This window comes from Balaenoptera musculus, chromosome 9, assembly GCF_009873245.2.
Source record: "Balaenoptera musculus isolate JJ_BM4_2016_0621 chromosome 9, mBalMus1.pri.v3, whole genome shotgun sequence".
In the NCBI taxonomy this organism is placed as follows: Eukaryota; Metazoa; Chordata; class Mammalia; order Artiodactyla; family Balaenopteridae; genus Balaenoptera; species Balaenoptera musculus.
Window position 1 is genome coordinate 98,545,111 of NC_045793.1, and position 23,753 is coordinate 98,568,863.

The window sequence follows — 23,753 nt, forward strand, 5'->3', positions numbered from 1 at the left end:
AAACGACTTCAGCAAAGATATCAACGTTCTCTAATCTGCACGGTGCAATATAGTAGCCGCTTGCCAAATGTGGCTACTGAGCATCTAAGAATGTAGGTAGTGGGAATGAAAAACGGAGTTTTAAATTTAACCATATGTGTCAAGTGGTCACCACATCAGACAGTGCAGATCTGTATGCTGCCCAGCACACCAGATAGGGAAGGCAGCAGGCAAGTGTCTGAAATTTCTATAACCTTGCTCTGGATGGAGCAGGGCAAGGCCTCAAACCGTTTCAAAATTTTTCTTGCAAGCACTGTAGGAATGCACAGGGTCACTGCAGACCCAAGCACGCTGGAGGCTTGCAGCCCCTAAAGCTCTGGACAGACAGCCGTACTCCTACTGAGCACCAGCCGGGACCAGAAACTGGGAGAAGAGATCACGGGTTGAATTAGGCCTACTTGGGTTTACCCACTGGACACAGATAACTGACAAATAGTAGGAAGGGAAGGACTCCAGACAGCAATCCCTTCTGGCTCAGGGAGTAAGGGAAGGAGCCTTGGGAGAGGCAGCTTACGACCCTGTAAATATCTTTATCATCACCTCATTACACAAAATCACCTTTTCTTCCACAGTCTTCTCAGAACTGTAGACCATGACACAAAAGTTGACTCGATCCGGATTTTTCCCCACGAAATAATGGTGGAGAAGAACTGCGGGCCCAGTTCCGGGTTAGTGTCACTTACCAGGCCATCTTACAGATCATCTGCTGCGGAGCAGTAGAGGGCCGTCCACCTGGAGGGGGCACGGGGTCAGCTCAAGCAAGGTCTCGTGTCGCCTCCCTAGTTCTCGCCCCTTGGGAGGCTATACCCACGAGCCCATTCCCCCTGGCGCTGCCTGCCAAGGCCGCATGTGTACTCCGAACGGGACCCTCAGAAGCTCGGTTAGAACCACCCTCCTGTTTCCCCTCCAACCGCAGGACGGAACGGCCTGGGCCGAGCACCCGCAACGATCACCGGACCGACGGGGCCAAGCGCGGAATAACTCGGAGACGGCGCGCCCGCTCCAACTGGGCCCGGCGCCCCGCACCTCGCACCCCAGCAAGGCCCCCACGCCCTACGACCCTCACCTGGCCTCAGTAGATGGCAGGCACCACCTGGGACCCTTGATGGCACTGGATGGCCACGACCCCCAGGAGCAGCCTCACCCGAACTGCCACCCACGGGTGCAGCCGCGCACGCTCCCGCCTGCATCCTCCGGCCGCCCGCTGGCAGACGCACGTGGCGTCACGTGACCCGCGCGGCCCTGGGAGATGACGTCACGAGGGGCGCCAGGGCGAGGCTGGGTGCGCGTTAGCTGCGCCCCTCGGTAGTCCCTTGTGAGGCCGAGAGCGGAAGTCTAGTAAACCGGTGGAGGCGGGGCGCGCCGCGTTCCTGTTACCCCCGGGCTGGACTGGGGGACCCAGGAAGGCGGGGAAGTGGGCCTCGTAAAGGTACAGGGTACGGCAGCCAGTGGGGAGCTGGGCGCGGCAGGCTGGTGAGAAGCTGGACGCTTGGTCCTGTTCAAAATAGGGGAAGACACCCCCTTGGCTTTTAGAATTTAATTCTCTGCCCTTTTCAAAGGAATGTCAATCCCTAATGGCTAAATAAGCCCACGGCTAGTCTCACGACTCAGGATTGTTTCCCAAGGGCCTGGGAACACTCTTTCTGAAATGTTATTGTCAAGGGGGAGAAACTCTGATCTCCCAGTGTCCTGGGAGGCTAAGGGCCCACTTGTCACCTGACTCCAAATTGCCCTTAACTATATGGAAGAGTGGGGTTTCTTTCTGTGTTTGCGTCCCTTTTAACTGTGGTGCGCATCACATTCTGGCTTTTCTTTCCCTTCTGTCTTTGTGGAGAGGTTCTCTGGGTTCGGAGGAAATTTGGGGTTTAAATATATTTCTTACACGCAGGCAGAGGAAAGCGCATTGTAAGGTACTGAGACTGGGAAGGGCGTGGCTTGTTGGAAATACAGCTAAGTATTAACAGGATTGTAGAGTCTTCTCCATGAGGAGCGATGGATAAGAACTACATATTCGAAGGTCTTGAATATAAGGCTACGAAAGCAAGAACTTGGTTCTGTAAAGAAAAGCAGAGCAATACTTGAAACTCATATTTTATGTATAGCACCTAGTAAAGACATTCAAGCAGTTTATAGTATACAAATCCCATTATTTTGTTAAATTTCATGAGACAGATAGGGTGGGAACAGATTGCTGACATGGAGACTAACATTCACCCAAAGAGGTTAAGTGGCTTGCTCAAGAGCTCATAGACGGCTAGGGCTTGTTTTATCTCAGATCACTGCTCTGTCCATTCTGTCAGTCTGCCATGATGTAATCGAGAGAACCAGGAAAGTAACTGGTTATGGAGGGTCAGAACATGGGTGTGACAGTGTGAGTGTGTATGTGTGACCAAAAAAGGTGGGCTTGCCAAGGACTAAAAGAGAAAAGCTTTTTTCTGAGATGATAACCAACAAAATTCACTAGAAAGGGGAAGATGTTCCATGGAAACTTTTATCCAAGTAATAAAAATGGATGCCAAAACATTAAAAACCACATAATCAAAGCTCAATTGCCTTATACTAGGAGGCTGCATGAGACTGGCACAAAGAGAGACAGACCTGTCAGCAATTTCTTAAGTACTTAGCAGGATATTGAAAAGAACTTTTTCTAAAACCACATCTCCAAAGAGTAACTCCATTATTCTTCCAAGCCAATTGGGATGTATGCCTGGAAAGAAAATCAGAAATTTGGCTCTGAAAGAATACATAGAAAGCAATAGGGGCTTCCCCAGTGGCTCAGCGGTTGAGAATCCGCCTGCCAATACAGGGGACACGGGTTCGATCCCTGGTCCAGGAAGATCCCACATGCCACGGAGCAACTAAGCCCGTGCACCACAACTACTGAGCCTGTGCTCTAGAGCCCGCAAGCCACAACTACTGAGCCCACGTGCCACAACTACTGAAGCCCGTGCAGCTAGAGCCCGTGCTCCGCCACAAGAGAAGCCACCGCAGTGAGAAGCCCATGCACCACAATGAAGAGTAGCCCCTGCTCGCCTCAACTAGAGAAAGCCTGCACGCAGCAACAAAAACCCAACGCAGCCATAAATAAATAAATTAGGGGCTTCCCTGGTGGCGCAGTGGTTGAGAGTCTGCCTGCTAATGCAGGGGACGCGGGTTCAAGCCCTGGTCTGGGAAGATCCCACATGCCGCGGAGCAACTGGGCCCGTGAGCCACAACTACTGAGCCTGCGCGTCTGGAGCCTGTGCTCTGCAACAAGAGAGGCCGCGATAGTGAGAGGCCCGCGCACCGCGATGAAGAGTGGCCCCCACTTGCCGCAACTAGAGAAAGCCCTCGCACAGAAACGAAGACCCAACACAGCCAAAAATAAATAAATAAATAAATTAATTTTAAAAAATAAATAAATAAAAAATAAAAATAAATTTTAAAAAAAAGAAGGTAATAAGGAGGTATCAAAGTAGGGCTTACAAGGTTTCTTTCACCAGAGGCACACAGGGTGGCTCTACTTCCAAGGGGTCATTATGATTTAGCATTGGTTTGGTCCATTATCATTTACAGGCCTGGAAACTGGATATTATAAATGCATTGAGAATTCACTTGAATCAACTCTAAAGAAATTCTTTTCTTCACTAATTAAGTCAATACTGGATTTGTCACATGCACAGCATGGTATGAAGTATTGCATGGCATATGTCGAAGAACAACTCAGAGACATCTAGGTAGTTATTTGCTAGCTATTTAGTTTTCGATGGGTGAGAGGGACAAAAAGGAAAAAGCTGCAGTCAGCCTTGGGAACAGTGAAAAGATTCACTTAAAAAAAATAAAGAGCTGGAATCTAGTAAAGATGTGAGTCCAGGAAACTGTCTTTGAACAGGTCAACTGAGGGTAAATTTTCAGTTGTTCAGGGATTTCTCGAAAACTCTAGCTAGGAAGCATCTGTACAAAGCTGTCTCCAGGTGATGTCAGTGCCTTTCCATCTTAGTCTGGCCTGGTGCACATCATTCCTCTCATTAGAACTCTCAGATACAACGAGGAATCCCACACTGTCCCTATCTTTACAGGAACTTAACGATCTAGTACAGGAATGTCCTAACATGGTTAACATCAGAGACATATGAATAAAGTGCTTTGGGAGCGGGGGAGGAAAAAATTTCATCCAAAGATTTAGTGGAAGAGGTGATACTTGAGCTAGGTGATAAAATCTAACAGGTAAGTCCACCAGGGACAAACCAGGTGCCCAGCAAAGTTTGTTTTATTAATCTGCTGCAACAAGGGAGAATCCCAGGGAATTCTGGGCTGCCTCTCATTACAAGAGTAGAAAAGGGGTTTTGTAAGGTTTGGGATTGCACTGAATAATTCTGAGGAGAGGAGAGGGGAAGTGAGGATCAGCTCTCGATTGCTGCTTTCATGAAGTGCAGGCAGTTTAGTAACTGGGTCCCAGTCATTTTTGTTCATGGAATGGGGCCACAGAGCAGGCTAGGGAAGTAAGTGGTAAGAAAGCAGTAATCACGAAAAAGAAGGAGGCTGTTGGGACACTTTACAGCCAAGGTGTGACCTTGGCAGAAATATTGTTCTCAATTAACACTGCAGCTAGCCTTATGTCTGTTACGAGAGACTGACTACACAGACAATGGTCCGACCATTATAAAAATAGCATTCTGACCCACAAACCGCAGCAACCAGCCCAGGGAACCAACCCCTTCTCTACAGTAGCCAGCCCAGGAAGCTGGCTGTTGTTAAGTCAGACTTGGGGGGAGTCAGACTGCTACCTCTAGTGACAATCCAGGAAAGCAAATGATAACCTCCAAGCAAGCCAAATGGCCAGAACTTGGTCAATAATTTACAGCTTCCCTAATTTTTGTTCCCACTTCTAAATTAGGACCAACCAGTGAAAGCCCTACACAGTCCTCCAATCAATCGCATGGATACCCCACTTCTAGGTAGCCCACCTCCAGCCTCCCCAGGCCACACCCCCGACTTTTTCACTAGGAAGCTCTCCCACTCCTCTGCCTGCCTTTGGGTCTCTGCCAGATGCACGTGATGGAGGCTGACCCCTTCACTATAGCCAGCTCTGAACAAATAGCCTTTGCCTGTTCTCATTTAGTTGGTTCTCCTTTATTTCCAAAATTATCACCATCTGATTATTAGTAGGCAAAATGTTACTTGAAGCCTGGACCTGTGTGTGTGGAAATGAGGCAAAGGCGTTCTAATGGGTAGGAGCAGCCTGAGGAGAGTCAGCCTAGGATCAGGTTGTGAAAAAACAGGGAATACGTATATTAGTCTCTACCCCCGGTTCCTAGCACAGAGCTCCCACATCGCTTGAAATTTCCTGGGTGAAAGGAATGTCTTTGTTCTAATGAGGCAACTCTGGGTGGGCTCCTGGATGGTTCCTGGATGGGAGCTGGTCACCAGAAAGACCATGATTAGGAGCTTGAAATTTTCAGCCCCACCTCCCCATCCTCCAGAGACAAAATGGAGTTAATAATTGATCATGCCTATATGATGAAGTCTCCATAAAATTCCAGTAGTATGGGGTTCAGAGATCTTCTAGGTTGGTGAACACGTGGGGGGGGGGCTGGGAGAATGGAGTGTTCAGAAGACAGCTCTATACCCCTTCCCACATACCTTACCCTAAGCATCTCTTTTATTTGTATGTTTATCTTTATCATATCCTTTTATAATAAACTGGTAAACAGTAAGTAAAGTGTTTTCCTGAGTTCTGTGAGCCATTCTAGCATATTAATTGCACCCAAGGAGGGGGTCCTGGGAACCTCCAATTTATAGCTGGTCAGAAGCACAGGTAACAACCTGGACTTTAAATTGTCATCTGAAGTGGGGGGCAGGGCAGTCTTATGGGACTGAGCCCTTAACCGGTGAATCTGATGCTCTCTCCAGGTAGATATTGTCAGAATTGATTTAAAGTGTAGGACGGGACTTCCCTGGTGGCGCAGTGGTTAAGAAGCAGCCTGCCAATGCAGGGGACGTGGGTTCGATCCCTGGTCTGGGAAGATCCCACATGCCGTGGAGCAACTAAGCCCGCGCACCACAACTACTGAAGCCCGTGCGCCTAGAGCCCATGCTCCGCAATAAGAGAAGCCACCACAATGAGAAGCCCGCGCACCGCAACTAGGGAAAGCCCACGCGCAGCAATGAAGGCCCAATGTAGCCTAAATAAATAAATAAAATAAAAACAAATAGTAGGTATAAGGAGCCGCTACTGTTCTGAGGGCTGAGTGTCTAGGGAAGACCCCCTTCCCCCTCCTCCCAGGGCTGAGGGCCAGACTTTGTTGGAGAGAGAATAGCTACAGCTCACCGAATGGCAGAGAAGTGCTGGCAGAACTGGCTGAAGTCCACCCTCTGCAAAACTGTTCATGGAGGTGTCTTGCTGACCACTCGGAGATAAAACTTCCCAACATGGGTGCTGGAGGAATCTGCCGGCTACTGGGTACTGGGTACTGCTGGCAGCCCCGCACTGCAGAGCCAGGTGCTTCGGAGAACCCAGAGCTGGAGAAGCTACCCTTGATGTAGGGAGGTAGGCGCTTCAGAGGCCTCTTTCTGCAGGTGCCTGCCGAGAAAGCTCACCGGAACCAGGTGGCAAAGCCCCTTCCTCCTGCACTGCCTCCCAGCAGTTTCTCCTGGCAAAGCTTCACACTGGGCCACCTGGCAAAGGAGGAATGCTCAAAGGGCCCAGCTCCATCCCGCGAAGAGAAATGAGAGTGAATGTGGAGCTGAGAGACAGTCTATTGACCACTGGCACAGGAGACAGTACTCTTAAAAAAAAAATCAATTGAGACAAATACTGGCTTGGTGTCAGTTTACATTCTAGCTGTGCTGCAAGGTTCTTACTGCCAGCTTAGTCTAGTGGCAAAATAGTGGGACTGCTGCTGCTGACTCCAGTTTGCAGTGTGCTTTTGGGCAAACCAACCCTTTGGGACTCATCTGTAAAAGGTGGCACTTATTTCTAAGTGACTGTTAAGGTTCCACGTTTTTTTCGGATAGGGTCCGGACGCGCTCGCTGTTGTATTTAAACTTTCCTGACGGGTTTGCCTAAGGAAGTCTGACATTGGAACAGACGAAGTCTTAGAAAAAAGCTTCACCGTGGCCGCAGGAATGGAAGGCAAAGGGAGAAAAGAAAAGGGAGTGGGTCCTACGCCCCTTCCCCAAGGCCCGGCTCCTCCGGGAGGCCCCGCCTTCGGTTTCCCGCAGGCCACGCCCTCCTATTCTCGCCGGCCGCTCCCATCCACGGCCCTGCCCCTTTTGTCAGCCCCGCCTTCCCCTCCCACAGGCCCCCTCCCACAGGCCCCCTCCTATAGCCCCACACCCCACCCTCTTCCCGTCCTCCTCTTCCCCACAGGTTCCACCCCTCCCACCGGCCCCGTCCTCCGCTTCCTGTCGGCCTGAGCTCCCTCTCCCTGAGCGCCAGGCAGGCTGGGAAGTTGGCTGCTGTAAAGATGGCGGCAGAATTGAAAAGCTGGAGCAGCTCCCTTGGCCCTGAGGGGCCGGGAGGGTGGGCTGAAGGCGGGGCAGGCGCGCTCCGGCCCTCCCTGCAGGGCGTGGGGCGGGATTGGGGCGCGACAGGCGCGCTCCCGCGGCCCTGAAGGGGTGGGGAGGGCAGGCGCGTTCTCGGCCGCTCACAAGGGTTGGGGGCGGGGCGTGTGGGCCGAAGGGGCGTGCGCACGCGGGGAGGGGCGTGCTCTCGGGGGCGGGGCCGCGCCCTCGGCCCGGAAGTGCGGGGTGCGGGGTGCGGGGTGCAGGGCGCGGACGGCCCCTGGCGGCCGCGGGCGGAGACTGCGGCCAGGCAAGCGGCGCAGGAGCGGCAGCAGCCGCGGGGCCCGGGCGAGCATGTAGCGGCAGCGGGCGGCGCGGGGCTCCCGGGGCGGGCCGGGCCGCGGGGGCCGCTCGCGGCGACATGGAGGAAGAGGGCAAGAAGGGCAAGAAGGTGAGCCTGCGGGGCGCGTCCTCCCGAAGGCCGGGTGGGGGGCGGGCTGGACCCCAGACCGAGGCAGGCGGAAGGCGGAGGGGCTGGGGTTCGGGGGGTTCGGGGAACACGGGAGGGTCCCTCGGGGCCGCCCGTCGGTCTGCCGGTGCGGGGCGTGGGAAAGTCTGGCTTGGGGAGGTCCGTGGAGGGGAGTTCTGATTTGGGAGGTTCGGCGTGGGGAGGCTAGGCGTGGGGAGGTCCGGGACAGGAGTCTGGTGGGACTCCAGCGTGGAGAGGTCCCGGGCGGGAGTCCGGCGTAGGGAGGCCCGGCAAGGGGAGTTCCGAGGTGGGAGTCCGGCGTGGGGAGGCCCCAGGTTGGAAGTCCGGCGTGGGGAGGCCCGGGGGTGCACACTGTTGGAGGTGAGCGTGGCGGGCAGGCTGGGGCCCCCGGGTGGACGGCGCACGGTCAGGCCCGGGACAGGGTCGCGGGAGTCGGTCTCCGCGCGATGGAGTAGGAGGCGAGCCCCTGGACAATGGGGTTAGGTGGTCCTTTGCCGGCCGGGCGCGCGGGGGAGGAAGGAGCCACGCCTTTCCGCCCCTTCCGGTCAGTGACTCTCCCCCAAACCCAGGCTCTGCACATGGCCTTCCCCGCGGGTCAGTGACCAGGGGCTGCAGAGGAGCTGGACCCCGTTACGGGCCAGAAAGTTTTCCAGGGTTAGCATCTTGAGAAAATGGGGTGTAAGGTTAATGTAGAAACATTTGCTGCTTAGTTGACTTCAATATTGGGGTACCAAGTAAAAGCAAAAACTTCTTCATGGTACAGCCCGTTCACGGTCCGGTCCGGCCGGCGCGGGCTGAGTTTTGCTCTACCTAATACCAGCTGAGTGATTTCAGTGACGTTACATTTGGCAGCTGGATTTAGGACACAGTTCAAGAGGCTCCTTAGTCTTTGTAATTTTTAAAATGTGGCTTTAATTACAAGCTAGAGTAATTGATAAAGAAACTCAACATTTTAAGGAGACAAATAACCATGTGAGATAAGCTATCATTAAAATGTAAAATGGATTTCAATGAAATGTATCTTTTTCAAATACAGGCTTTATAATCGAAGTGTCTTACCTGTTATTTTCGTTTTAATAAATGTGTGTGCACTTTTATGCGCAAGTTTAAAACAGACCTTGATAAATCCTCTGATCTTCTGCTCTTCAGAGCCAGCTGTGTCCTTCAGTTGATGATTACTCATCACAAGGTGTCCCATTTTAAAAAGGTATTTGAAATGAAGTGTAGCCAGGTGGTCTTGGGGGGATTGTGCAGTGCTTCTTCTCTCACTTTCTTTATTCATTGTTTTGTTAGGTTATTAATACACATGTGTAATTTAAGTGCAGTATCAGTTGCAGTTACCTACAAAGATGGTTTAAGTCTGGAAAACAGCCCAAGAAAGTGATTCAGCCTGCAAGCATTAGACCACAGAGGGATGCTGCCCACCAAAAAGGGGGAAAGCTGAGTTTAGTGTTTCTACCAAAGCTGGTAGATGCCTTCACAAGAAATGTAGTCAGTTGCATCCTTTCCTGTCACAGATAGGCAGGTGGGCCAGGGCCCTTACAGGAGAAGGCCTGTCACCAGTGCTCTTGGCTGCCAGCATTCTGTAGATTAGCTGGCTCAGTCCTAGCAGAGGACCAATCCTAGCCACACGGTATCTTCCACAATCAGTCCAAATGGTGCCTGCTAAGGAGAGTTATTCCCTTCAAGTGGGTACTAGCCTATCTGATGGGGAAGGATGAGAATGAATTTTTCCCAGAACTTTCAACCAGCTCTGGAAGAAACATTTGAACATTCAGCATATTGAGAGAGACAGAGAAGTGGTAAGACATTCCTGAGCTTTTGGAATAGAACCAGTAAATCTCAAGAATTTTATAGTGGGGGCAATGGAAAGAGTCAGGCATAGAGAAGATTAATACATTTCATTGTCTCTGTTAGAGGAGATAACCAGTTATTACACAGTTGCCTAAGCCAGGAGGTTTGTGTTTTCTGTGTACTCTGCCACTGCCGTATCTCATTTTCCTACAGGCAGGCTAGACAGAGAGCTCTGGGGCATAGATTTCTATCCAGGCCACGACTTAGCACACTTTACGTCTTGCTCTCAGCCAATCACAAGCCAGTAGAACCTTCCTGCTCTGCTCCCCCACTCAATGTGAGGTCACCTCCAACTCAGTCAATTTGACGCTTAAGTTGTTCTCATTATCGTAAATTAACTAGAGCTATCGATTTTAAAACTTATACACAAATTCAAGCTGAAGCAGCGAGTAATGGCTTAATAGTTTTATGAAACTACCATTTGGACATTTAAATTCGCTTTCCAAGTTAGCTTCCTCAAAAAGTGCAGATTTAAGCCTTTAAAAATGTGGATTGATAGGCTTTTCAGGTCTTCAGATGCTTGTCTTGGTGTTCTGTCAAGCAGTTATTCAGGCTTGTTCTAACGTGGCCTATTTCCTCAGGACAGAACTCATCGAGCTGCCAGAGAACCAATAGACCAGAGTGGATTTCATATAAAGTGCACAGGTACAGCCCTGTCCTTTCTCAGGCTACCTTGGCACATACGATGAGGGTGACTGGAGCCAGTAATGTCCCGTGGAAGGCGCTGGGTGATGGGGTGTGGGAGGAGTTGATGAGGAGATGGGGAGGTCTGGGGTATGGACGTGTGGACAGAGAAGTCCACTAGCTGCCAGAGGCCTGGGACCTGGGCAGTAGGAATAACCATGGAGGTCACTCTCCTGCCTGAACATCCCCAGAGTGACTGGTACCTTTCAGGCCACCATTCCTGCTTGGAGGTTTGGAGAATGAGGCTTCCTCCTTACAGAGCAGACCCAAGTTCCATGCATTTTGATACTCTTCTGTTAGGATGTAATTCTTTTTCGTAGGAAGCTTAGGTGTACACTTGAGTTGGATTATGTGCATTTTTCTAAAAACACTTGACTCAGATGCGGATCACAGCCTTTGGGAAGACACAGTTGTGGGAAGTCACCCTTGGCCCTCAACCTTGTTCAGGTCCCGGTTTCTGCTGCTTCTGCTGCTGTCGGGGCATAGGTCGCACCACAGGTAGCCATGATTTCAGCCTGAACAAAGTTAAATAGTTTTACATTGGTCTATTTTATTTGTATTCTTTAAATAAAAAAAACAAAGGTTATGAAGTACCCTAGAAATCTAGGACTTGGTGTAAATGATAATGAGGCATTATTATTAATTTTGTTGGGTGTAATATTTGTAATGTTTTGTCAAGTTCTGATCTGATAGACATATACACTGGGGTATTTATAGGTGAAATAATATGATTTCGGAGATTTGCTTTACTCAGACTAGAAAAAAAAAGAGGGGAGATAGCTGAATGCTTTGGCAGTGGTTATTCATTATTCGTTATTCTGCTTACTTTTGTGAATTTTTGAAGTTTCCATAAGAAAAGTGGGGAGAAAAAAATTCCTCTAGGTTTTGGGTCCCCAGTTATCAGCTCATGTACTTGCCAAATCATCCCTTAGCTAGTGTCTGTGAGGAAGTGGGAGTTTGAGCTAGACCAGCCCTCAGGCAGCCATACCTTCTCTACAGGTATGTGTGCATATGTGTAAGTATTTGTATAGCTGAAATGAAAGTTTAAAGAAACGATTATTACTACAAGCGGTGCACTCTGATTTTTTTATTCCGTTCTTTTTTTTGGTTTTTTTTTTAAACTGCTGGTCATGACCTACTAAATTGCTTTTATAACTATATTGATTCTATAGGTGTCACAGCCATAATATGGGTTAACAAAGTGAATTTAGGCCTCTATACCTTGTTTTCTTTCCTCTCGGATAGTTGTCACAGTGATTCTTTGGTGGCAGTGTTGCACCCTGGAGTGAGGAGGCCGGAAGACCACTGCAGGAGGTATCTGGTGGAGACCAGACGTCAGGCTGTCAGTAGATGAGTCCAGAATAACTGGCAAACATGAGGCTTATTCCTCTTCTGGTTTGGAGAATTACCATTTACATAGTATCATGTATTTATTAATTTTATGCATTAGGAACTGTAAATTCCCTGGTCTTCTTCAGTCAGATTGATAACCCACTGATCATGATAATTTAGGTTCAGAAAGCACATTAGAATCTTCTAGTACTTTTGTATTTCTGCTCTGAGCATCATTTGAGAGGAAGACATTTTTATGACCAATAGTACTGCAATAAGGGGCTGCTCTGGAATGGGAAGGGCTGTCAGCGTTCTGCCCTGTGAGGTCAAGGACAAGTGCCTTCTGTACCCAGTAGGTTTGGTCACTGCAGTTACTGTTAGTCTTTTATTTCTTCATTTCTGTCAGCAATAATAACCCACCTGCTCCATCCTCATCACCACTCTGTGGTGTGATGCAGTTAAGTACTGTAGATTTAGCTGATTGGCGTGAAATCATCCTATTTATTTATTTGGGTGCCTATTACATGCTTAGTACAGTGAGAAGGGCTGAGGCCGTCTCATTTTATTTGGAGAGTAAGCTGCTCACACCATGTTAGAGGATGAGACGGGGCCAGTGCCCTCACATCAGGAGAGACAGGTAGGCATCAGCTCATTGCACCCGGGAGACCATGCATGTGATGTACAGAAGCAGGCAAGGTGGGGACTGAGGCCCTGAAGTGCTGGGAGGGCATGGAGCCCAGGGTGTGTGTGTGTGGAGGGTTGGTTTTGGTCCCGGGTGCAGCTGAAGCCATTGGAGGTTGTCATTCATTGCTTTAAGAACTGTTCATTGGCACTGACTGTGCGCCAGGTGCAGATGCTGGGGAGACAGATGAGGTCTGTGGCCACAGAGCTTGAAGCGGAGCTCAGAGGACAGGCGAGGATGGATCTTAGGAAGTGTGATTTGATAAGAGTGAATAAGGAAACCTTTTTCTTATGAAGACATCAAGTACAAGTGTAGAGAAAATCTTCTAATGCAGATTCAAATGCCACAATGTCAGATAACGTCAATGCATGGGCAGGTTGTTTCAGGTACACTTTTTCCTCATCCACCCCTGCTCCCCAGGTGTTATGGGCTGAACTATGCCCCGCGCCCCCAACTCATATGTTGAAGCCCTGACCCCCCCAGCACCTCAGAATGGGTCTGCATTTGGAGATAGGGCGTTTAAAGAGGTGATTAAGGATAAGTGAGGTTGGGCTTCTGTGGTGGTGCAGTGGTTAAGAATCCGCCTGCCAATGCAAGGGACACGGGTTCGAGCCCTGGCCTGGGAAGATCCCACATGCCGCAGAGCAACCAAGCCCGTGCGCCACAACTACTGAGCCTGCGTGCCACAACTACTGAGCCCGCATGTCACAACTACTGAAGCCCGCGTGCCTAGAGCCCGTGCTCCACAACAAGAGAAGCCACTGCAATGAGAAGCCTGTGCACTGCAACAAAGAGTAGCCCCCCGCTCGCTGCAACTAGAGAAAGCCTGCATGCAGCAACGAAGACCCGACACAGCCAAAAATAAATAAATAAATAAATTTATTTAAAAAAAAAAAAAGGGTAAATGAGGCCACTAGGGTGGGCCCTAATCCCATATGACTGATGTCCAGCCGTGCTGACCCCTTTGTCTTGGACACCCAGCCTCCGGGACTGGGAGAGGATAAATAACTGTTGTTGAAGCTGCCAGGTCTGTGGTGCTTTGTTCAGGCAGACTAAGACAGTGGGTTATTTTGAAGCATACCCTAGACATCATGCTGATGTGACAAGAGTCTAGTGCAGTCGGTCCTCTGCTAGGACTGGTTCGGTGGGACCTGGTCTCGTTCTAGCCTGGAGGTTCTGAGGACCTGGTCTCCACTGTCGCCTTAGACGTGGATGAGCTACTCAGAGTGGCGGGACCACCTGCATGTGCTCTGTGTGGGCCGCAAACCGCACACTCACTGTGGTCATGTGACCTAGGGTCTGTAGCAGGGGATTGGGCAGAGCCACATCTGCCCAGCCTCCGTGCCATTGTCCTGCCCGTGTTCTTTGTGGGCACTTTCACTGCTCCGTTCGCTCTTTCTTATCCCTCAGTCCAAGGCCAGTGGCCGTTCTTCAAATGTGACGCTCTGTGTTAATGGTTATGCAGTTGCGACAGAGTTTAGATTTGGATTTGTCGATTTAGTAGAAATAAAAAGGACATTTTTTCTTAGCTGTGTGCTGGTGCCAAAAATGTTACAGGTTTTCTTTCGAAGTGTGCCTGAACAGTAGCAGTTTTCTGCTGGATTGCGTTAAGAATTGGGGCATTTAATCACAGGCATTAGATGTGTTCAGTGCCATGAAAAGAAATCCTCTTTAATGAGTGCAGTAGGAAGTTGGAATTTGGGCTTTTGTTCGAGGCTTAGGATGGCGAACTGCAGTGTGTATCTTGTAACCCAGGAGGTGGAAAGAATAGTTGAATTCTGAAAGTGAGAAAAATGGTCAGTCTGACCCTGTTGCGTTACCTGGTGTGGGAGACGCTGGCTCACCTGTGTTGTTACTTGTGACTCTGAGAAGCAGAAACTTTTATTTATTTGAATCTTTATTATTCATTCTATAGCTTGAAATGACATGCAGTTTTTCCCCCAGATCTCTAATATGCTTCCTGTGTGTCGTTACCATTAACTCTACAGTCAGGTGTGGTTTAGAATATTCCATTTTCCCCTTGCCGTTTACACGGTGGGGATACAGTTTTATTAATTTCAGGCCTTGGACAGACCTACATGTCAGGTATGTTATCCTACTTGTCAATGTCAGGAAATGTACTGGGTCTGACTGTGTCTAAGTGTTTTATTACTGCCGGTAGAGGTGTCGCTCTAAATAGCTCTTACATTTTATGTTCTGAAATATGCACAGTAGCTGAAGCAGACCTGCCCATGGTACATCCGATGTCAGCCCTATTTCAGGCTCTGTTCTAAGCCTCCACATAGAACATGTGCATCTTCAGCGCCACTTCTCGGAAGAGGAGTCTACAGCCACAATCTGCTTCCTCTGCCCCCCACGCCCCAAGCATTTTATTATGAAAAGTTTTGAATACACCAAAGTTGGAAGAATTTTATGGCAAATACCCATATACCCACTGCCTAGATTCTACCATTAACGTTTGGTATATTTGTTTTATCTCATGTCTACCCATCTCTTCATCCATCGACCCATTTTATTTTTCTGATGCATTTCAAAGTAAATTGCAGACATCAGTTTACTTTGATCTAAACACTTCAGCATGTGTGTCATTAACTAGAGTTCAGTATTTGTTTACAATTTTCTTTCGCTGTAAAATTTATGGTGAAATGGACACATCTTAAATGTACATTAGCTAAATTTTGACAAAAGCATACACCTGTGTAACCCAAACCCCCCCTGCCAAGAAATAGACCATAACCCTCAATCAGAAAGTTCCCTTCCTACCTCTTAGGAAGTCCCTTTCCCAGGCAACCATTGCTCTGTATTTCCACTATAGATTATTGCTGTTTGGATTAATTTCCAGTATACATTAGTGCTGTCTGAATTAGCTTTATCTGCTCTAGAACTTGATACAAATGGATTCATACAATATACTTGTGTGCAAGAACCTCTTTACTCAGAATAATGTTTTTGAGATTCATCCATAATGTTGTGTGTATCAGTTATCGCTGAGTAGTAGCCTATGGTACGTATATACCACAATTTGTTTATCCGTCACCTGTTGTCGGACATTTGGGTTCTTTTTAGTTTTGTATTATAATGAAAAGCTGCTGTGAACATCTGTGAATGATCCATTGTGTGGACATATGTTATCATTTCTTTTGGACAGTAGCTAGTAATGGAATTGCCCAGTTATATAGGAACTATATATTTAACTTTGTAAAACACTGCCAAACTGTTTCCTACTGAATTTTTGTATGCTAATTCTGTCAGTTATTGAGAAGGGGGGTGTTAAAGTCTCCAGTTATTGTTTTAGGTTTGCTTGTTTCTCCCTGTAGTTCAGTTCATTTTGGCTTTGTGTATTTTTTTTTAAATAAATTTATTTATTTTTAAAATTTATTTTTGGCTGCGTTGGGTCTTTGTTGCTGCGCACGGGCTTTCTCTAGTTGTGTTGAGTGGGGGCTGCTCTTCGTTCCGGTGCGTGGGCTTCTCACTGCGGTGGCTTCTCTTGTTGCGGAGCACGGGCTCTAGGCTTGCGGGCTTCAGTAGTTGTGGCTCGCGGGCTCTAGAGCGCAGGCTCAGTAGTTGTGGTACGTGGGCTCAGTAGTTGTGGCTCACGGGCTTTGAGCGGCAGGCTCAGTAGTCGTGGTGCACGGGCTTAGTTGCTCCGCGGCATGTGGGATCTTCCCGGACCTGGTCTCGAACCCGTGGTCCCGTGCACTGGCAGGCGGATTCTTAACCGCTTGTGCCACCAGGGAAGCACCCCAGTAACTCTCTGAGTTCTTGCTTACGTTTGCCACAACAAGATGCTCCAGGTACATCTGATACTTTCTTGTCCAGCCCTGAGCTTGACATTTGTCCAAGGAGCATTGGTTGCCCTCGGTGGAAATGATATTTAGAAACCAAGATCTGGTCAGTAGATGTGCTTATTGCTACTGGGGTGTTATTACTTCTAGATCCTAGAGTTCATAACCCTGATTTGTGAGAAAGTTATTCTGATACAATCTACTCTTCTCTTTTGCAAATAGGAACCTCTTCGGTGTTATTTTTTCTTGACAATATTTTCTGGAGCTCTTTCATTATGGGTATGTAGTTTCTTTATTCTTTTTTAGAGCTGAATGGCATTTTCTCCTGTGGATTAATATAATTCATTTAAACAGTAGCCTGTTTATGGACTTTTAGGTTGTCATTTTGCTCTAACAAAAAATGCAGATATTAGCTTTCTACCAACCTTTCACATTGTTGAATAAAATGTATTTATAGGATTATTTCCTGAAAATGCAATTATCAGGAAAGCATATGTACATTTGTAATTTTATAGATATCGACACATTGTTCCGTATAGTGATTGTTCCAGTTTTTCTTCTTCTTCATTTTTTAAAAAAATATGTTTGTTTATTTGGCTGCTCCAGGTCTTAGTTGTGGCATGCAGGATCTTTAGTTGCGGCATGCGAACTCTTAGTTGTGGCATGTGGGATGTAGTTCCCTGACCAGGGATTGAACCCAGGCCCCCTGCATTGGGAGTGCGGAGTCTTAGACACCAGACCACTAGGGAAGTTCCTAGTTTTTACTCTTAACAGCAATTTATGATGAGAGTGCTTGTTTTTTAATATCTTTGCCCACATGGCATATTTCCAAGCTGTTGAATATTTGCCACGCTGGTAGATGAAAATGGCATTTGCTAATAATTTTGGATTTTATTTTCCAAAGTGCACTTAAAAGTTGGTTTTTTAATTAATTAATTTATTTATTTATTTTTGGCTGCGTTGGGTCTTTGTTGCTGTGCGCGGGCTTTCTCTAGTTGTGGTGAGTGGGGGCTTCTCTTCGTTGCAGCGCGCTGGCTTCTCATTGTCGTGGCTTCTGTTGTTGCAGAGCATGGGCTCTAGGCGCGCGGGCTTCAGCAGTCGTGGCTCACGGGCTCTAGAGCGCAGGCTCAGTAGTTGTGGCGCACGGGCTTAGTTGCTCTGTGGCATGTGGGATCTTCCCGGACCCTGGCTCGAACCCGTGTGCCCTGCATTGGCAGGTGGATTCTTAACCACTGCGCCACCAGGGAAGTCCTGGTGCTTTCTGTTGGTTTTATTTATTTACTTATCCATTTTCTTTGATTCCCCAGTCCTCACTCCTCTTTCATGCCCCTCCTTCATTGGCAACCATCATTACCTATTTGATGCAGGTCCTTTTGTTTATGTGCCCTTGTAAAATGTTTATTATTTTGATGTGTGTTTTTAAGAATCTTTTCAGTTTGAAATAATTTCAAACTTAAGAAAAATTGCAAAACTGGCCCAGGAACTCCCACTAATTCCTTAGCAGAACTAGCGCTGAGGTGGTGGCCTCTGTGGAGACGGAGTTGCATGTGCACTGCCCGTCCCCTACGCTCAGCAGGTGCTCGGTGTCTGTGTACGCATCGCCTGTGTTGCTTCCATCACATTCCTGACTACGTGCTCACCAGGGATGCGGATAGGTTTCCAAAGGCCGTCCTCTTGGCTGCACCAGTCTCTTCTGGTCGCCCATCACCAGGGGGTCAGGCTCTAGTGGAGATGCTCGTTGGCTTTGCCCATGGCAGCGCTTCCTTTGTGGGTGCTTACGTGGGCTCCATGAAGATTCGACGCACGGGTAGGTTGTCACGCCTGTCCTGCAGCAGGGAACCTGGATGTTTGCCCCTTGGTCAGCGTGTCCAGTGCGTTGGACTGTGGGACACTCACGATCAGTCATGCAGGCAGCTGCAGCCGTCCATGGGTCATGCACCTCAGAAGTGAGGCAGGCTTCACCATCCGTGCCCTGGGTCCAGTCTGGTGGGCGAGGCTCTACCTGAGTCAGCAGTGTGGGTAAGGTAGTGGACCTTGCTTCCTCTGGGGCCAGACCACGTGCAGCCTCCTGTTTATGGAAGTGCTTGGGTTTTACCTTTAAGTGGAGGTGTTCTTTCTGTTGGGCATTTCTGGGGTGGGTCTCGCCTTATGAGAATGCAGTTGGGAGAGAACTTGTTCGAATTGTGGTCGTGCTGTCATCGTTTTTTCCTTCAGTGAGTGTTCCTCTCCCTCATCCCATTCCCACCTTGGGTGCTCCTGTCCTTATAGGAGAAGCGCCTTCTGTATCCCAAGGGGCCATCAGGGATTGGCATCCTCTCTGTCAGTGGCTGAGGGGTCAGAGTGTGACGTGCTGTCTGTGATGCTGTCCAGATGGCCCACAGGTGACCCGGGGAAGCCAGGCCTTGGACTTTGCTCTCCTCATGACCTGCCCATTTAGACAGAGGTGGGCGGGTGGCACGTAACCCTCGCAGGTGGTTCTCTCTGGGAGCCATCAGTCTGCTACGACTCCCACAAGAATGAAGTCCCACCATCACTCGGCACGTGCTGGCTGGGCAGCCGATGGAGAGTTCAGGCAGTAAAGGTCTGCTGTTCACTTTGCCAGGTGTAGGCAGACTGACTTGTTTTCTTCCCAGAGGGCACAGCTTTCTTTCAGAAGGCACTAGCGGTGTCTGAGGTGGCACATGGGGAGCCATCAGTGGCAGCAACACATTCAGGCCCGGTTGCCATGCCAGGTGGTATGGGGACAGCGGCCCTGCTGTTTGAGGGCTCCATGCACCAGTGGCTCCTATTACCCTGACTGGGTGGAACCTCGGGCCCAGACATGGGTTCAGTAGTGCGTCTTGGCCCCTTTAGGGGTGCCAGCAACTCTTGCCGTGCATCTGGCAAGGCTTGCCATGCAGGGTCACCTACACCAGCCTCCAGGCCCTCCCATTGGTGCCTCTGTAGCTTCTCTCCCAGTTACACGGGCCGATGAAAACAGCTAGCGCAGCTCAAATGCAGAAACCACAGTCAGTGTTCAAGTCAACAACACAGGAATATGTGGGGCCTGGGGGTCCTCGTCCTCCTCCCCACGTACCCCAGCCCCCCAGTTCCCGCACCCCAGGCAGGGAGGGCTCTTGTATCGGTTGCCGTCTCCTCCCGCCCAGTTGCTCTACAGCCCCTCCAGCCAGCTTGGCTTTTCCCTTCGTCCTGTTGGAACACCAGCGTATAATAGAAGATCCTGTTTACGATTACAAGTACATACTTTAGGGTTGAAATGAACAGAAACATCCAAAATCTCTATAAGAAAAACTCGTGAAACACATAAACATGGACTTGAAGAAGTGGAAGGCACCTGTGTTCGAGTGGGATAGTGGCATCATGACTGTGTCTGCTCTCCCTGAATTAATTTTTAACGTGATCCCAATAACAATACCGTCGGGCTTTTTAATGGAACGAGACCACTTGACTTAAAGCTCATTTTTTGTTACGAACAAGCAAGAACAATCTCTGAAGAAGAACAATGAGGGAACAACCCCAGATTGGGTCGTGCTGTCTCGCCCCCGATTGAAGCTGTGGGGTTGTCCTGGGATAAGCTGCAGGAACAGAGGAGAAAATACAGAAACAGACCGCCCTCCATGGGGAAACTTGAATGCCCAGTAAAATGGTGTTTCATAGCAGTGGGGACATCTGAGTAATGGGTGATACTGGGGTAACTGGACAAATGTGTGGAAAAGGATGAAATCAGATCCGTCCTTCTTAGTGTACACAAGGGTGAACAACAGGTGGTTCAGAGATTTAAATAAAAGCAAAAATAATTAAACCATAGAGGTACTAGGCAAAAACATGGGTGAATTCTTCAATGAGCTGGGAGATGAGGAAACTTTTTTTTTTTTTTTTTGGCCACATTGCGTGGTTTGTGGGATCTTAGTTTCCTGACCCGGGATCAAACCCTGGCCCTCAGCAGTGAGAGCGTGGAGTTTTAATCACTGGACTGCCAGGGAATTCCTGAGGAAACTTTCTTAACTATTATTGAGAATTCAGAGCAAGGAGGGGAAAGACCAGATCTGATGACATAAACATAAGCAAAGTAAAAAGACAACAAATCGAGAAAAAATATTTACAACTTATAAAACAAAAAGTAAATATCCCATATATAATGTGCTTCTAAAAATAGGGAAAAACAAAGGCTGAGGACCTGAGAGGAAAAAACAGGTCAAGAGATGGGAACAGACAGTTCACTGAAAAAGAAACTCAAATGGCTTTTAAATGTGTGAAAAGGCAACTCAGACTCTTGCATAATAAGAGAAATGCAAATTAAGAGCACACTGGGCTACCTTTTCTCACCTTTCAGGCCAGCAGACATCCCTACTTGGTCAGGCATGAGGAACCGGCCAGCATAGCTCCTGACAGGGCATAAGGGGCTATGCCTGGCTGAACTCTGGTGCCGTGACTGACCCAGCATCCCACTTCCATGAAACCTCCCCCAAGGAAACATTGGCAAAAACACGAGGCAGTTTGTGCACCAGGCTGTTCATTTTGGCCTCATTCCATCCCTGGGGTGCAGGCTCGCTAAACCGTGCTGCAGCCTCACAGCGGGCTGGGGTGGGAGGGTGCAGCGGGGTGGGAGGGTGCAGCGTGGAGCCCTATCTTAGATGATTATCTAGAGGGGAGGGGCTGACCTCTCAGCATGGGCCTTGTGAGTTTGGACCATGTAACGATTTACAGGATTACAATTGAATCCAAACGTTAAAAAAAAAAAATTACTTAAAAAAATCAAAAGCAAAGTATTAATAAAAATGGGAAAAACAAACAAAAGACATAACCCCACAGAAAAGAGTTATTTCAAGTAATTAAATCATAGAAATTCGACAGCAGGCTGGCAGTGGGACATGCACTAAGGACAAGAAAAGCAACAAAGAAACTTTAAGCAAATTGTTTTCAGTAAGCATTTTATTAGTAATAATACTAGTATTATTGCCACTGTTACATGTGTTTTAGGATAAAGCGGAACTATAGTTACATTAAGAACATTACACACTGGCTTTCACCATAGGAGGAGTGGGTGGGTGCAGATAATACCAAAGAATGTGATCAATAACCCTGTAATCCTACTTTGGATTGGAAATATCACTGTGAATTCATGATGTTTTTCTCTGAAACACAAATTGCTTATTTCCTCACTCTGTCTGGTGCCAAGTCCCAGGCGCAGTGAACGCCCTCGGTGAGTGGTAGAGGGCCTGAAACAGCACTTTCCTCTAGAAGCAGCAGTGGCCAATTCCAGGTCTGAGGAGCCCTCAGCAGCTGCCAGGGTCCACTTTGAAGAGGCCGCCGCTGGCCGGGGCGGGACAATTGGATCGTCCATAAGATGATGAGTAATGGATTGTTTAGCTCCGGCAATCCCAAGGAAGCAGCATTGCTGAAGAGAAGGGATGATGCATTTAACTTGACTTTTCTGAATGATCTGTACCTCAGGGTGACCACATAGTCGAGGAGGGAAAAGGTCTCTTTATGTAAATGTTGCCACTAATAAATGATGAAGGAATTGTGGAACCAGACTGTTGAAAAATATCATATCCAACTATGAGACAAAGGGGCCGAGCCATAGCCATCAGTGGCAGGTCACTGCCCAATATTATGTGCCCCCTGATGGAAGCATTCTTGAAGAAACATCACACTTGAGTTAAGTAAAGCCTCACGATCTAACCACCGGTCTACAAGAAATACAGGGGCTGAGAAGCATCCTCAAAGTTCTGACAGAGATACATGCTGCAGGAGCCAGAAAGTGGGATATTCTACAGGACGACCTGCCCTGGCTATTTAACAAATGCATCAAGAGACTTAAGAATTGTGTCGGCTCAGGGCAGTCTATCGATGGACCTGATTTGCATCTTAATTTGAACAAACTATTAAAACAAAAATGTGAGTCTATTGGTGAAAAATTTGAACACCAGTTGGATAGTTGAAGATTTAAAAAAATTCCTGTCAAGTTTTAAAGCAAAATAATGCCACTGTGGCTGTTTTTAAATTTTTATTATTATTTTTTAATTTTTTATAAATTTATTTATTTATTTTTGGCTGCATGGGGTCTTTGTTGCTGCATGCGGGCTTTCTCTAGTTGTGGCGAGCGGGGGCTACTTTTTGTTGCGGTGCACGGGCTTCTCATTGCGGTGGCTTCTCGTTGCAGAGCATGGGCTCTAGGCGGTGGGCTTCAGTAGTTGTGGCACGTGGGCTCAGTAGTTGTGGCTCGCGGGCTCTAGAGCGCAGGCTCAGTAGTCGTGCCGCACGGGCTTTGTTGCTCCGCGGCATGTGGGATATTCCCGGATCAGGGCTCGAACCTGTGTCTCCTGCATTGGTAGGCGGATTCTTAACCACTGCGCCACCAGGGAAGCCCCATGGCTGTTTTTTAAAAGAGGCCTTATTTTGTGGAGAAAAATGTAGCTTTTTGCCACGGCATCTGTATTTCTGAAGGAGACTGTGTCAAGCGTTGAGGTCAAATGGAGACTGTCAGTCTGTACTCTGTCCCGTGTTGAGCATCAGGCCACATACTAGTACGGTTCACGTTGGGATCATTGGTGTGTCTGGTTTTTTTTTTTTAAACTTTTTGTTTTCTAGAGTTTCTAATAAATTCCTTTTCTTTTTTCTTTCAAAAGTCATATATTTTTATCATCAAGAACTTCTAGGGTTTTAATCATATAATTTTATGTAGTGGAATCTCCTGACATTTTCCTTTGGGACTCTCTCCTGTATCGTTTTAATTTGAACCAGTTGCTTTGCTGGCTTGGTGCATGATTGTCATCCTGGGATTTCTTTAATTGCAGTCCTGCATGAGTTCCACTGTTTCCTAGACTCCACCTCTTTTTCTGTCTCACACCCTTTTTTCTTTTTTTTTTTTTTTGCTGGTAGTACATCCTCTAGTATATTTTTCAAAAAGGGTTTAGGGTATAAAAATTCCAAGGCACTGCAAATATGAAAATAACTTTGCCTAAACTTCATGGACAGTTTGGCTTTATATTAACTTCCAGGTTCAAAATCATTTGCCATCAGAACTTTAGAGGGATTACTGTGTTCCCTGCTGGCACGAAACACCTGATGCTGCTCTGATCCTCGTTCCTTTTCAGGAAACGTTTTCATTTTTCCTTATTGGAAACCTTTAGCTATCCTCTTGAAGTCCTGCAGTTTTACAAGGATGGGTTTAAGTGTCTCTTTTCCAGTCGGCCTTCTTGGTGCCAGGCCTTTTCTGTCTGTAGAGCCGAGTCCTTCATCGGCGTCCTCCTTGCTCTGCGTGTCCTTGTCTCCTCCAAGGTCACCAAGTGACTTTATGGATCTGGCTGCTATGCCCTTTGATTTTTCTCATATTTTCTTTTCTCCCTCCCTCCCTCCCTCCCTCCCTCCCCCCCCTTCTTTCCTTTATTGGGTCTTT

General features: G+C 48.1%; 1 protein-coding gene and 1 non-coding gene across 7 annotated transcripts in view; one reads left to right on the forward strand and one right to left on the reverse strand.

Annotated features, from left to right (window-relative positions):
- Nucleotides 1-211: 211 nt before the first annotated feature.
- On the reverse strand, nt 212-344 carry LOC118901369. The gene has a single exon (XR_005021346.1). It is a non-coding gene; the product is annotated as a small nucleolar RNA SNORA9 (small nucleolar RNA).
- Nucleotides 345-7,828: 7,484 nt separating this feature from the next.
- The window catches only part of CCM2 (CCM2 scaffold protein), a 60,449-nt gene continuing 44,524 nt past the window's right edge, over nt 7,829-23,753 (forward strand). Inside the window, exon 1 of one of the 6 annotated variants that reach the window (XM_036863418.1) lies at nt 7,829-7,975. In XM_036863418.1, coding sequence (XP_036719313.1) covers nt 7,946-7,975 — 30 coding nt within the window. In that variant the 5' untranslated portion in view covers nt 7,829-7,945. Of the gene's footprint in view, nt 7,976-10,459; nt 10,514-23,753 lie in introns of those variants that run through there. The other 5 variants (XM_036863416.1, XM_036863419.1, XM_036863417.1 and 2 more) reach the window with 5 other exon arrangements.